We start from the raw sequence: 15,329 nt of genomic DNA, 5'->3' as shown, positions 1-15,329 counted from the left end.
GTGTTGTTTTAGGCCCAGACTCTTGACAACCGAATGGGGCTCTCCCCTTTCCTCATTAAAATTCCCTCTGCTAGGCTTATTTATTTCAACTGGGTGGAACATGGGATCGCCGACCCAGGGTCCTGGCCAAATAAGGTAACTCCGGGAAATAGGCAACGAAGAGAACACAAAACAGAAACATAGATGGCTTAAAATTCTATAGGAATAAATGTGCTAAAACAATAGATACAAGCAGGAATAAGAGTCAGGTTGAATAATAAATGTAGCTGATGAAATTATTTAAAATAATATGTATTTGTGCTGCAGACGTGTCTTTCCTTTGTATGTAACAGAAAAGTCTCGTGGCAATTACAAGCTGTCTTTCAAGTCCTCTAGGCAAAAGCTGAATTCGCCAGGTTGGCTGACGTCACCGCCGGGCAGACGGTATTCCGAAAGGTCTCGTGTAGATAAGTTTCACTTTGTGACATATGAGCCAGCGTGATAAACAAAGATGAAGGAATGAGTCTCTTTAGTGTGATAACACACCGAAGAACCACTATTATCTCTCAGAGCGCCTTCAAATTGCCCGAGTTGACAGATATGTGCAAACAAACGTGCTCAAGGCTGGTTTTTTTTAAAATAAGTGTTTTACAGCGCTCGCAACTGCATTAGGTCATATGAGCGCGCAGGACACATTAAACATTTTTTGGTTGGCAGGGAATTTTGGATTTTGCCCTGGTGGCGGCCGAAGCCTACTCTTATAGATTTTTTAGGACCACCATGGGATGTTTAACGGTCAACTTTATCCGAGAAGGCTAGGGATTAGATCTTACCTACCATAAGATCAGGGGTGTGGCAGAAAGACAGCCGTGAGAAGGGGCCAAGGAGTAGCGGTAGAAAGGCTGCAGAAAGAGTCAGTAGCCCAGAGGAGGGGGCAAAGGAGGTAGGGGGAGGGGGGCATAAAGTGGAGATGAAAGCAGACGACAGAACCTGGTCTGAGAGCAAGAGAGGTGGTGAAAGGAGAACAATTTTCCGTCTGTGTCCGGATTCGAACCCAGGATTTTTTGAATGAGAGGCAAACACCATTACCTCTCGACCACGAAAGCCCCTATGCTGAAGGTTTGAGTGGGAATGTAGACCAACCTGGCAAATCAGGAATGAAACGAGTGAACGGTGTGGGTCCCACAACTTTGCTTTCAGTACCTTGTTACACTGCAGCTTCAAATGTACAAAAGTGCAGAAGTCTCAAAGCCGATATTAAGTTTGGTTAATTTTGAATGGTGAAAAACGTCTGCTTTGATTTTTTTAGGCTCGTCTTGAATTCTTCTACCTTCTATAGCATCGGCTCTGCACTCAGGTTTTTCAGCATGTCTTGATGTTTATTTTCGTAGTGCTGAAAGGGAGTCATAGGCATGTTCTCGAGAAGCAGATCAGTTAATCAGAAATTTCTGAGAGCCATACTTTCTTCCTATCAAGGGGCCATTATAAAATATGACGCATAAATTTAGAAAATCTTAAAAAACTAATTACTTAGTAATAATTTTGCTTTGAAACCGCTGTTTAAGTTTCATTCTCTGCTCCATGTATTAAAATGCTAATTTTTCCAAGCTGTGATGGGTATAAATCATGCATTCTGCATTCTACAGCACTAAATTTTACAACACTGAATTCTACTCAAACTATTGTTAAATTTCCTTTCCTTTCTCTTGGCTGGGGTGTACTGAAATAGTGATACTTTTGCTGATAAGCAAAGCCTTTTGTTTCATAACACAGGTTTAGTAGTACAACTTCCTTTGATAAGCCCATGAGGTCGTAATGCTCCTTATGGAAAATAGAAAGGTCATGGTTGCTGATAATAATGTTGAATTTAGTGATTGTAGTGGTAAAGTGCTTTGTTTGAATAGGAAAAGGAGGGAACGTTTGCGGCTAATTCAGAGACTCCCTCCATACACTAGGGTTTCCCTACTTATCCTAACCCTTAAAGCCCACTTTGCTTATTGCGTAATATGTTCCGCTGCTATCCTTCCAAAATAAATTTGCTCTCTTGTAAAATGTTTGAAGAGTGTGGATTTTATATTCCTGATTAGTATCTGATACTTATTACAACACACAAGCACATTCATCCTTTGCAAAGCTGACAGAATGTGATTGTCAGTGACAGATACACTGTCAATTGAACTGAGAATGAATTTGGCAGGCTATTCATCACTTTGATTTTGTTTGTAGTCTGCATAGATTGCAAATTTTCATTCGGTGAATAATTTTTTATTAAACCAAACGTTATTTAGCCTTTGATGTAAGTGAAGTTATTTGTCAATGTTCTAGCTCGGAAGGTGGGGGTGAGGTGGGGGCGGGTACGCTATGACTCTTTTTCTTTTCTCTCTCTCTCTCTCTCTCTCTCTCTCTCTCTCTCTCTCTCTCTCTCTCTCTCTCTCTCTCTCTCTCTCTCTCTCTCTCTCTCTCTCTCTCTCTCTCTCTCTCTCTCTCTCTCTCTGTCCCTCTCTCTCTCTCTCTCTCCCTCTCTCTTTCTCTCTCTCTCTCTCTCTATCTCTCTATCAAATATCCACTAATGTACGATAATTGCATGTATTTTTATTGTGTGTATTTGGTTGAAAATGCAGTGTGTATGGTTTACAACTTTTGCATGTATTTTTATTGTGTGTATTTGGTTGAAAATGCAGTGTGTATGGTTTACAACTTTCCTTATTTCTGTTGTCTGCCTATTTTGCAATGAATTAAGGTGAAATATGTGGGTGGTTGCCGGGTGCTCTGGTGTGGTTTGCTCCTTCTTTCCTATTAAACATCTGTCGTCCTTATCTCCCCTCCTTCTTTTTTGTGTGTACGTTACTCTCTTGTAACACATAATCTATTCTTTGGCACTTACATGACCTTATTAATTGTGTTTCAAGTGCTCTTTACTAAAACTAAAAAACTAAAACTAAAGGTGAAATACGAACATCAGAGAGCAAAGGGGAACAACCTGGACATGGAAAACAGCCGATAAACAAGCTGAGTGGAGGTTGTTGTTGGATGGCTATGTCCTGCAGTGGATGACCATTGTGTCAGTGTGTTTTTTTCACTGTGTTGAGCAAAGAAAAGAGGATTTGATTTGCAAAGACTTTAAAACTTTCTTTTTGTCTAGGGAGAGGAAGAAGTCATCGAAGCTGTGAAGTCAGCCGTGCGAGCCGGGTACCGCCATATTGACTGTGCGGCCATTTATCGAAATGAAAGAGCCGTCGGCACTGCTCTCAAGGAACTCTTTGTCATGGGGGTTGTAAAACGAGAAGATATTTTCATCACCAGCAAGGTAAGTTTTCTTTGTCTTTGCTTTGATGTTGTTTGCTAGTTATTACAAAGTGGGTGGTTGGCGGGCGCTTTGGTGGGGTTTGCTTCTTCTTTCCTATCAAACATCTGTCGTCCTTATCTCCCCTTCTTCTTTTTTATGTTTGTTACTCTCTTGTAACACCTTTAATCTTCTGGCGCTTACATGACCTTTTGCAGTTGCGAGCGCCGTAAAACCTCTAGTAAAACTACGAAATTAAAAAGTTATTACAACGCACAAACATGTTCATATTTTGCAAAGGAGATAGAACATGTGAGGTTGTCGGTCAGCTACTGGCAACTTGTTTGGAGAATTGTTTTGCCAGGAAAGCAATTCTTTTATCACTTTCAATTATAAACAATCAGTAATCTTAAGATCCAGATTTCAGTAATTCTGAATACTAAGGCACTAAGGACTACTTTTAGTTCTAGTCTCAGCTAGCTAGTACTTAATAAAATTTCAGAATTCCACGTGAGAGAAAGACTGACAACTGGTACATGAAGTTTAATATGTGTGTAGGTTTTCCTACTCAGTGTAAATCTTTGGGTTCCAGATTTAATCATGCTTTTCCTGACTTCATAGAATATGGAGAAGATATATATCTAGGTCTACTGTACTTTGCTTTTGTAACTTCCTATAATTTTTTTTTTATATGTGTATATTATAGTCATTTTAGGGGGGGGGGATTAAGTTGTGCTTATCAATGCTAACTGTAACACGTAAAAAAAGCTGCACTGGTTCAAAATATATAACAATTCCTGCGTGATAATGTGCCAAAGTTCTTTGTTTCATAAAACTTGTGTGTGGCATATGGGTCAAGGAGAGGAGAGGTCATGTGCCATGTTAAAAAATTTGTTACTACTATAGTATGGATAAATCATACTGTAGATAGCTGGTAGTAACCAAGATAATTTTGTCTGTCTCTTTTTATACATATTAGCAGAGCTTGCACTGAATTACAGTTAATATTCTTACTACATTGGTGTCCACCTAACAGCATATCCGTCAGGAAGCAGGCCTTGGTTAAGCTGTTAGGCGAACCTTGATGCTAATTGAATTTTCAAGGGGTGGGGGGTGGGGTGGTTTGAAAACTTTAAAGATAATAATAAACCTCCCCCCCCCCCCACACACACACACATTCACACAAGCACATGCTCACACACACACACTCATGCTCTCTCTGTCTCTCTCTCTCACACACACACACACACACACACACACACACACACACACACACACACACACACACACACACACACACACACACACACATACACACTCACACTCACACGCACACACACTCTCTCACACACACACACACTCACTCACACACACACACACACACACACTCACACTCACTCACACACACACACACACACACACACACTCACACACACACGCACACACACACACATGTACACACACACAGACACAAGCTATCTGTGTTAAACTACTGTATTTGACTATTTTCCAGTTGTGGAACACATGTCACAGACCCGACCTTGTCCTCCCCAATCTGGAGAAAACCTTGGACGACCTGGGTGTGGCTTCCGTGGACCTGTACCTCATGCACTGGCCCATGGCATACAAGGTATTGGAGGCGTACTCTTGACTGTTTGTATGGGGGATGGGGTACGGAGGCTAGGGGGGGGGATGTGGTTGAGTGGGTGGTTGGCGGGTGCTCTGGTGTGGTTTGCTCCTTCTTTCCTGTAAAAAAATCTATCGTCTCTATCTCCCCTCCTTTTTTTTTGTGTTTGTTACTCTCTTATAACACTTCTAATCTTCGACACTTATATGACCTTATTGTGTTGAAAGTGCCGTAAAACGCTCACTGAAACTAAAAGAATGTGACTGAGTAGGTACAAAGATACTTTAACTTTAAGAAGGACCAATAAGAAAATATGAATAACAATGATTAGAGCTATTTGTTAGCGTTTGATAATTTTATTTATTAGTGGGTTGTTTTTATTTCTGGCTTTGCTCACACCTCTTCTAGCTACCCTCAGGCTGTCGGGGGTTGGGGGGGAGGTGGGAGGAGGGGGATGGGACACATACCCTTTCTCAGTCTGCTTGCATAAAAAGACCAGATTTTGAAACTATTTGTGTGTCACCAATCCTATCAAAAAAAGTAAGGCAAAAAACCACAAGGGAGCTTCTTCTAATTGGTGACGTTAAAATGTTAAGTATCTTACCCTGGCAAGAAAGCATTAGGATGAAATGAAAAAAGGTATGGGTAACTTTAAGAAATTGGCATCAGTTGTGAATCTACAAATTTGACCCTTGTGTTGATTTTCAGCAGATGTTTTCATTTATGGATTGTGAGAAGTAATTCTTATTGTCTGCATACTGCACTTATACTACATGTAGGCCTATGTTATGTAAATTCATTTCCCACTGGCTTCTGAATTCACAAGTTTCTTTTCCCCCAAGATATATATACTCAAAGTAATAGGGGGTGCCCACTAGCGCGGTCTGGTCGGGTCGATTTGGTAGTCGAGGCTAGCCAAATTGAGGACGCAATGGGACCATGGTGGCACAAACTTAGCAACTCGGTCGGTGACCTTCAAAAACAAACGCGTTTGTTTTCAGGCCTGCAAGTCACGCGATCAGGTGATTTGTTGCCAGTCACAACAAAGCTGAGTCACGTGTCAATGTTGACTCTGCGATGTTACGGTCGGGCATTTCCTTGCGAAATACCGTCATCAATTGACAACAATGGAGTCCATTGACTTAGAGAAGACAATAGAAAGTTGTCGATGTAACCCATGTTTATGGGATTCCAGGCTGCTACAGCACTTCAACAGGGAACTGCGGAAAGAAGCCCTGGAAGCCATTGAGGTTAAAAGTTTCTCTACTTTAACTTCAGGTTGTCGGGTACGATCGTGGTGGCATTGTAGTGTGCACTGAAACCACCAGAAAACGATCCAACCTGATGACCCGACTTGACCCGACCCGATTGCGCTAATGGGCGCTCCCTGTAACTGTGGAAAAATTCAGGCTGTAGAGCTTTGATGGGAATGTGGTCTTCCTCACTGTCTTTTGTGAGATGGAAAGAGAACCATTGACAATCTCTGGAGGAATGTTGGGTACACTCCCAGGTTGTGGGCTGGAAAAAGATGTACTGTCATTTGCATTGTTGATGTTATCTATTTGGCTGTTTTTGGGGATGTCCACCCTTGTAGAAATAGAAAGTTGATCATAAAAGTGACATTTGTGAAGCGTACTGACGAAATGAGTTATTTATCAGATTTTCAACCCATGAACTCCGACAGATAGACGAAATGTTTAGGTTGGGTTCGTACAATTTATTAGATTGAAAGGTAAAATAAATAACGGTTTAATAGAAGGAAATGCGATCCGTCTAAAAGCTACAAATTTGATGTGTCTTTTTTTTGCCGACACCTCTACTCGGTCGTGGATTGCGAGAATTAACTCATTTTTTCAACATGCCTCACATTTATGTGTGTATTGCTTCATTTTATTGTGTGAAAAATTTGATGAAAATAACTTTTTTTTCCTGTTAAAATTCTTAACTCAATGACGACTCTTCAGTAAACTTGTTTAAAGATAGTCCTATGTCTTAACTGGTACAATTTTTTCAACAGGAGGGTGGAGATATGTGTCCACAAGATGAGAATGGCAAGACTCTGTTCTCTGATGTTGACTATGTGGAAACATGGCAGGTAAGTTTGTTGGTGTTTTTACTCTAAAGGGCTTTGTCATTATGACTATAGTGGGATATTTTTGTTTGCGTTTGTTCTGTGTTATTTAACAATTCTGTCTTCTTCATTATTTTTCGTCTTTCTGTTTGAGATTAAAAAAAAAAAAGTTAAATTAATTATTAAAAAAAAACACAATGTGAAAGTTGAGATTGCGGGTGGTAGGAAGGCACTACAGGTGGGTCCTACTTCTTTACTTTCGCGGCTGTTATTTCTGTTCGTTTGTGTTATTATTTTTTTTCAGCAATAAATTACCATTATTGTGTCGATGTGCTTCTCTAAACTCAAACTAAAAAAGTTAATATTGTTTCTTTCTAATGATCTGTTTGCGAGTGGCATAAAACGCTTACTACAACAAACTATGAAGTATATTCATTATAGAAATCTTTCTGTCAGGACATTTTCAGCTCACTGAAGAAATTATCTGTGTGATGGGGTCAGGGAAACAATGCTTTGAGGTACAGGTCTCTTTCCTGTGGCCATATTAAAAGTTTGATTTTTGTAGGAATAAAGTTTGACTCGGCGACCTTATCCAAGCTATGCTGTTAACAAATATGACGGGCGCGAGAAGCCCATTAGACTCAATTAGACTCAATTGGACTGTGTAACATGCGCATTATTATTTAAGAAATTCATACCAAAACTGGCAAGAAAGATTAGTAATGTTGTTTGATGCTGCTTTGCAAGGTCGTTACAAAATTGGCTTTACTAATTTTTCTTGTAGCAGAGCCAGTTTAAATAAGCAGTGGAAAAAAATGAACAAAGAATTTTCAAAAGCTGTTCTTAATCTTTCTACATTCAGTGTGTGTTTGTAAGTCTTTTCTGAACTTCTGAGCAAGCTAATAATCATCAAAAGACAACTGTATTTCATCAACAGCTGGAGCATGAGCAAAAAACCACAAAACATCATTTACAAAAGGGGAAAAACTAACCCTTATACATTCACTGCAATTTCTGTTTAGTTTGTTATTATTTTCAAAGGTTTCTGATTTGTTTTTCTTGCTCTCTGAAACATATAGATGTAAACTGGTTAATTTACCAATGACAAAAAAAATGTATTCTTATAATTTCTTATATTTCAGCAGTTAGTCCTTATTTAATTTCAATCTTCAATTTTTGTTGTGTAATTGGTTGATATTCTACTATGCTCATTGGCTTACGAGAAGGAATACTAATTGCTTTGTTTTCTTTCTGGGAATGATTAACATGATCGTGGTTGTTTCAGGCTATGGAGGACTGCAGAGATATGGGCAAGGCTCTTGATATTGGTCTGAGCAGCTTCAACAGCAAACAGATCACTAGACTGTTGGAGGTTGCTAGAGTTCCTCCTGTGGCTATCCAGGTGAGCTGAGACGTTTTGATCATACTCAGCATACGGCAATTGTTATGTTTGTCTTGATTCTTTTTTATTCAAAATTTAGTTTAACCCATATGTATTGAAACTGTAAAGATAATCGTCATTCATTGTATCATGGTTTCATTTCAGTTTTTAAATATTTTTTGCACTAGCGTTTGATATACGCCTTCTGTATAAAGTACAAATTTCTTTTATGATTGCATTTGGACATATTTTACCAATGCTTTCTATGAATAATTTTTGCAACTACTGTCTTAAAATATAAAATCCACATGTCCATTGCTCTTTTCAAGCTTTTGATTTTTTCAGAATTCTTTTGGGTTTATTTTTTAAAATGGAATTTGCAGCAGTTTGAATTATAAATGTAGTCAGAAAAAAATAAAAAAGTATCCTCTTTTTAGTCTTAGTCTTATTACAGTAAATGGCTTACAAGAGTTTAAAAATATGTTTTTCCATTGTATTTGTGACGCTAAACAAAATATTGCCTACTACGTTTTATAGGTAATATGAAATATAAATCTTCATTTCATACTGGCTTCAAGTGAAAAGCTTGTATTTCCCCAAGATACGTGCTTAATAGTAGCAGTGAAAAACTCAAGCACGCAACTTTGATGTGAAACGAAATATTGATAGGAAAAAACTATTTGTCTCCCAGATTGAAGTCAACTGCCACAACACTAACCTGAAGCTGATCGAGTTTGCCAAGTCCAAGGGGATTGTGCCCATTGCTTTCGCCCCCCTCAGCACGCCCAGTATAGAGTAAGTCATTGGAAATTTATTCCTCTCCTCTTACTTTGTTTGGATGGCTGGTCCTCTTTGGTTTGCTGCTTCTATGTCTTTTCAGGGTTGGTGTGACAATGACGAATCAACACAACTTAGCCTCGCAAACAATCTGTGGTAGATTACAATGTCCAGGGTGATTGTCCAGCGTGTCATTTATTTCATTGCTTGGTATTTTTAATTAAAGGTGGAGCTTACTGATGGTTTTATAGTTGGTTGAAATCTAGTAATTATAATCCGCTGTGTATTTGTAAAGTTCTTTTATGCGCTGAGTTGTTATATATATGGTTTTGTGGCATGTCATACTTTCTGTTTGCTTTTATATTCTGTCGCTATTTATTGTGAAAATGAATTGTAGCTAATTAGGAAAGTGAGTGATGTTGAATGTCATACAAATCTCAGAAAAGTGAGTGGTATAGAATATGTTATGAAAGTAAGAAAAGTGAGTGATGTAGAATGATATAGAATGTTATATGAATGTCAAAGTAGCAGTGTGATAATGAATGCCAGAAAATTGAGTGATGTAGAATGTTATATGAATGTCAGAGAAGCGAGTTATGTCACTCAACATTCTATATCATTCATAAAACATTCCATATCACTATACATCGTTCTATATCGAGTGTCATATGCTGTGAATGTCAAAACTATAGAGATGTCTTCACTTGCCACATCAATGATGTACAAAGGGATTGCGTTATATATATTTATTATGGTCTTGACTCTGTCAACCTCAGAATGTTGTTTCAGGGAGCTGTTATGATTCCTTACCACTCTTTGCAACACTGCTTGCATTGAGCGGCTGTTGTGCTGGTTTTGCTCACATTTTCCTTCTCCTTTGATGCAATTTCAGGCTTACATGGCCCGGTTACACTTACAGATAAATTGTACAAAAACTGGACGATCTAGCCATCATACGGCTTGGTCGAGAAATCAAGCACTGCTTCATATTTTTCGTACGATCACGATCTGATTTGGGGGAGACGCGCTGTGACGTAGAATCACTTTTAACTTTGCCGCCGCGCAGGATTAAACTTAGGGCTCAAAGTTTTAAAGATAATTAGCGCATCTTAAAATTGATTTCATATTCAGAATCAGCATCTCAAAATAAGCTGAGTAGCTCGCAGGGAACCTGATTTGATGCGATATTATGTAAATCTTTGGAATTTTATTATTTAATTGGTCGCCAATTGTAGCAGTTGTGTATCAAGGTCACTCGGGTGTGTTGTACATCTGCAGTCAAGTCAAATTTTCTACTTCTACACACAACACGGTACAGTATGGCCACCCTTTACTAAAGACACGGCTCTGGTGATCTACAGGTACAGTGTTCGGCTTTCATTCATTAGGTCGTGGGCTCGATACCTTTGCATTAGGCCTTGAGTGCAGGCATATCGCTGTTGTCGCAAAAATAGACTTCTCGCGTACAACGAATCTGATACAATTTATCATTGCTTGTTATTGGGGCTTTTGTCTCGGCTTTGGGGCTGCAAGTTGTTAAAAAAAATTTTTTGTTTTTGAATGTTTGAGCTGTGAAAGGAACAGAAAATTTTCATTATTTGAGCCAAAGGTGTTGAGTATAATGTAATTTTCACGTTTTGGTACGATCTTTTTATCTTTTTAATGTGTTTCAGGCCCAGCCATACAAAACTTTTGGACGAACCTGTGCTGAAAGATATAGCAAAGGCTCACAACAAAACTCCAGCCCAGGTGAGTGTGATGATGTTTTCATTATTTCATGCTACATCATGGTGATATCAGATCAGGCGCATATCTGTCCCTGTCGTTTTATACATGCAAATTTCTTGAATTATGCAAACTGAGCCCAAAAATGTGAAATTTTGCGATTCTGTTAATTTTAACAAAGAATGATACAGGAAAATAATGGGAAATTATCCCCCCCCCCCCCCCAAAAAAAAAAAAATTTTGCTAAATTATGCCGGGTGCATAAAACCACGCGGACAGGCATATCAAATAAATAATGAAATCGAAAAGTCTGCATTTTTCTCATCTAAATGGCAATTTTTATCGAATTTGTTTTTGCTCAACGCCTTATATATATGTCCATTTAAAGAACATATTTTTATGTGGATTTTACTGAAAGAAGTTGATCAAAGGCACACAAAATGTGTAAATTTGCAGTTTCCAAGAACGGTCAAACCTCGGTGTCCCTTTTCTGGCTAAGTTTACTTCTGACACTAGCCGATCTCTGCCTCCTTCAATCGCAAATATCTCGACTTAAAAAATCTATCGTTCTCATCTCTCCTCCTTTTTTGTGTCTGTTACTCTCTTGTAACACCTCTAATCTTTGACACTGATATGACAAACTCTTACTAAAAAACTTACCTGATATTATTGCTGTTACTGTACTTATACACATGTGTGTATGTGTGTGGTTGCAGGTTGCCATCAGGTATCTAGTTCAACAAGGCGTGGCTTCTGTTCCCAAGAGTGTAACGCCATCAAGAATTGAGGAGAATATCAAGGTAAGGTACTTTAGTTCTTTTGACGCTACCTGCATTTCATTGAATTTACGTACTGAGTGGTGGATGGTTGGAGGGTGCAACTAGCTACTTCTTTTCTTTCCCTGGGTGGTTTCTGTCTGTCTACCTTACTTTTCGTTATTTCAGGACTTGTTATAAGTGGACTCCACTGTACTTAGTTGACCTTTATTTCATGTTGCAAGTCCTGTGAAACTCTTACTAAAACAATTTACCTTCTTATCACTTTTGGATAATTTTGTTTTGATAATTTAAGCAGCTAGTCTAGAGGGTGGTTAGTGGGTACTCTGGTTTGTTTTTTCCATCTTTCTTATAAAACATCTATCATCCTTATCTCTCCTCCGTCTTTCTTATTTCTTTATAATTATCCTCCTTCATTTTAAGTTTTATATTCCTAATCCTTGAGTCATGTGAGTATAAGGTTACAGAATTTAGATAAAGATTTTTTTTCCTTCAATTTGATGGAGTTGTTTTATGCTTTTTTTGGGGGGGGGGTCCCTTTTATGCTATCATTGACATATTTTAGATCATTTCGGAGGCTGGCTTTGACCTTGCTAGTCAGTTTAGTTTTAGTAGAGGTTTTACGGCGCTCACAACTGCATATTAAAGGTCATATGAGTGCCAGAAGATTAGAGGTGTTACAAGAGAGTAACAAACATAAGAAAGAAAAAGGGGAGATAAGGACGATAGGTGTTTGATGGGAAAGAAGAAGCAAACCACTGGCTAGTCAGAGTCAACTTGGGCTGAGAGACTGGGAAGGATATATAACGTCCCAGTAGAAAGACGGATATACATGTACCCGATAATAATTCTCCCCACATGGAAATTGATCTCAGGTCTTCTGTGTGTTACACCACAGATGATGGTTGAATAATTGTTACTTTTATTTGAGTTTGTTCTTTCTTCTCCTCTATTGCAGGTGTTTGATTTCAAGCTTTCAGAAGAAGAGATGACAAAACTGACTAGTCTTAACAAAGGATACAGAGGATATGATGAAAAAATGTGAGTACGCTATCTATGGTCCACCCTTTTATATAGCTGTGAATGCTGGACAATCAATAAAGACATTGAAAATAAAATAGAAGCAACGGAAATTTAGTTTCTTAGGAGAGTGCTAAGAGTATCGCGGAAGGAAAAGAAATCAAATGAGGTAGTGCTTGATGAAGCCGATGTGGGACGCGCTATGTCAATGTTAAAAACAATCAGGAAACGACAAATGCAGTTTTTGGGACACCTGAATAGGCATAAAGGTCTTGAACATCTAGCTCTCACTGGCAAAATTGAAGGCAAACGAGGCAGGGGTAGGCTCAGAACAATCTACTTGAGGAACCTAAACAAATGGGTAGCAGGGAAAGAACAGGGAAATGTAGCTTTTTTGAGAGCATCCGAGCAAAGGGATGAATGGAGAATCATGATCGCCGATGTCTGTCGCAGATCAGGCACTAGATGATGATGATCTTTTTGTTCTAGAGTATTAGTTGCTTCTGTAACATAAGATTATTAAGATGAAGGTTTCGCCCCATATTGTGAACGGTATGATATATATACATGTATAGATTGTGGGGATATGATTAGGGTTTTCAACTTATTGTAAATGTATGTGTACTCCGCACTGATTTTCGTCAAAGTTCACAAAGCACTGGAAAGTTGCTATCGTTGTGTAGAACTTTTGATTCTGAGAAAAATGATGTCCATTTTAGTGGTCTACCGTAACTGTTTAAGCCCTGAGGTTTTTTTTAATGTTTCCCGGAGTTTTTTTCTAAAGTCACCTAAACCTAATGCACTATGTCTCATTATTTATAACCCCAAAAGCTTGCCTCCAACTTCTAAATAGCGGAAACAAAGAAAGGCTTTGTCATTACTAAAAAACTTGATTCAGGAATAGTTCCGAAAAACAAGCAAAAACTAGCATTAAATGAAACGAAACAGTTGTCACTAGTACTGGACGCTTCCACCAGCGTCCGGTGGGGAACAGGGTTATACTCTGACAATACTCATTCTTTCTACACTCACTCTCTGTAATGCAAATATAAGAATGTACCTTTTTTTTCAGAAATATCCCACAATTCTAAGAGGGACTTTTGTTGATTGAAAAATGCGGAGAAAATAATATTACTGACGTGCTCCTCAAAGGAGACAAAAAAGATAAATTTTGACAAATTTAGTTCAGAACATCATTTAATAATATATATTGTGTTTTTACGGTTTCTGTCACTCGAAATGTGTACAACTCTCCCAATATATATATTGGGTTTTACGGGGCTCGCAACTGCATAAGGTCATATGAGCGCCAATTGAAAAGAAGTGAAAAAACGTGAGAACTGTTTTCATATATATATATATATATATATATATATATATATATTGTGTGTCTCATGGAACTAGATAAAACAGTATTTTAAAATTAAGTTTTCATCGTGGATTACTAATCTATCTTCTGATTTTGTCTCTCCATAGAGCTCTGGATCACAAGTACTACCCATTCTATGAAGAATTTTAAAAGCCGACGCAGACATGTGTGCCATGGATGGTTTGTAGGCTTTTAGTTTCCATGCTACATTTTATCCAAATTATCCAAATATGTATTGTGTGGTTGTGCTTCCGATTGTCAAAGAAATGTTGTTCCATAGTTACGAAAACTACATTTGTAGGATGCTTTTTACGTTACCATGACAGACTTTTTCGTATTTCGCTCCGGAGAACATGATTTATTAGTTTGACCTACATTTCAGTATGGTTCTTGGGTACGTGTATCCCTTTTCTTGGTAGACTCTGTACCAGGATTACTATCACAGAAAGGGATTTTGCGAATAGCACCTTTTGATAAACATGTTGGCCCTCTTTTGTCTTGTCCAAAACCAGGAGTACATAAGTTTTTTTGCAAGAGATGCTATGATAAATCTTTGTAACCAAATGTAGTAATAGAGTAATATCCAAGTCTATGCCATTCAGACATAATATGTACCACGACATGGTGGAATCAGGTGGAATCTTGTCTATTTTTAGTTCAAAAACTTTTGGTATACCCTTAAAACCTGTTCATTTGCGTTGCTTTCGATGGGGAAAAATACTCATCTATCATGAATAGAAGTCGAGATATTTGCGATTGAAGGAGAGGGGGGAGGGGGGTTGCCTGGTTTCATAGGTAAAATTAGTGAGAAAATGGCCGCCAAAGTTTGCTGGATCTTAAGTTTGAGAGTCCTTGGAAGCTGAAATTTCGCTTTCTTTTGTGCCTTTAGTCTATGTTTTTTTTACAGGGAAATGTGTTTTTAAATCGAGATGAAAGGTGGAAAGCCAAAAAACCCCCAAAAGTTGATAAAATTTGCCAAGCAGACGGAAAAATGGTGGTTTCTTCAATTCTATTATTTTGACAAGTGCCTGATTTAACCACAATGCCTCACATATATATGTGTTGTATCAGCATTTGGTAGATAATTACTAGATTGATAGTAACAGGAAGAGAATGCTTGTTTTGTTTTTTTGTCTTATAATATATAGTAAATTGTGTTTGATTGTGCCATAATTCTGCATACCATTCTTACATGAAATCAGTGATCAGTTGTGTATAAAATATATGAAAGTGGTGTGGTTCCTTGTCCCATTTTTATTTAAAGGGACAACTCTGTTGACAACTATTTCTGTCCATCATCAGAAAATGCTTAATTAAAGGT

General features: G+C 38.2%; 1 protein-coding gene across 1 annotated transcript in view; it reads left to right on the top strand.

Annotated features, from left to right (window-relative positions):
• LOC101862348 (prostaglandin-E(2) 9-reductase) overlaps window positions 1-14,753 on the top strand; it is a 16,704-nt gene extending 1,951 nt beyond the window's left edge. The window contains exons 2-10 of the mRNA XM_005097940.2: window positions 3,122-3,286; window positions 4,776-4,892; window positions 6,907-6,984; window positions 8,246-8,362; window positions 9,033-9,136; window positions 10,792-10,867; window positions 11,560-11,643; window positions 12,578-12,660; window positions 14,116-14,753. Of these exons, the coding sequence (XP_005097997.1) occupies window positions 3,122-3,286; window positions 4,776-4,892; window positions 6,907-6,984; window positions 8,246-8,362; window positions 9,033-9,136; window positions 10,792-10,867; window positions 11,560-11,643; window positions 12,578-12,660; window positions 14,116-14,158 (867 nt within the window). The 3' untranslated portion in view covers window positions 14,159-14,753. The remainder of the gene's footprint in view (window positions 1-3,121; window positions 3,287-4,775; window positions 4,893-6,906; window positions 6,985-8,245; window positions 8,363-9,032; window positions 9,137-10,791; window positions 10,868-11,559; window positions 11,644-12,577; window positions 12,661-14,115) is intronic.
• The last annotated feature ends 576 nt before the right edge of the window (window positions 14,754-15,329 follow it).

Source organism: Aplysia californica, unplaced genomic scaffold (genome assembly GCF_000002075.1).
Source record: "Aplysia californica isolate F4 #8 unplaced genomic scaffold, AplCal3.0 scaffold00168, whole genome shotgun sequence".
NCBI classification, from domain to species: Eukaryota; Metazoa; Mollusca; class Gastropoda; order Aplysiida; family Aplysiidae; genus Aplysia; species Aplysia californica.
This window is presented reverse-complemented; position numbering and strand designations above follow the sequence as displayed.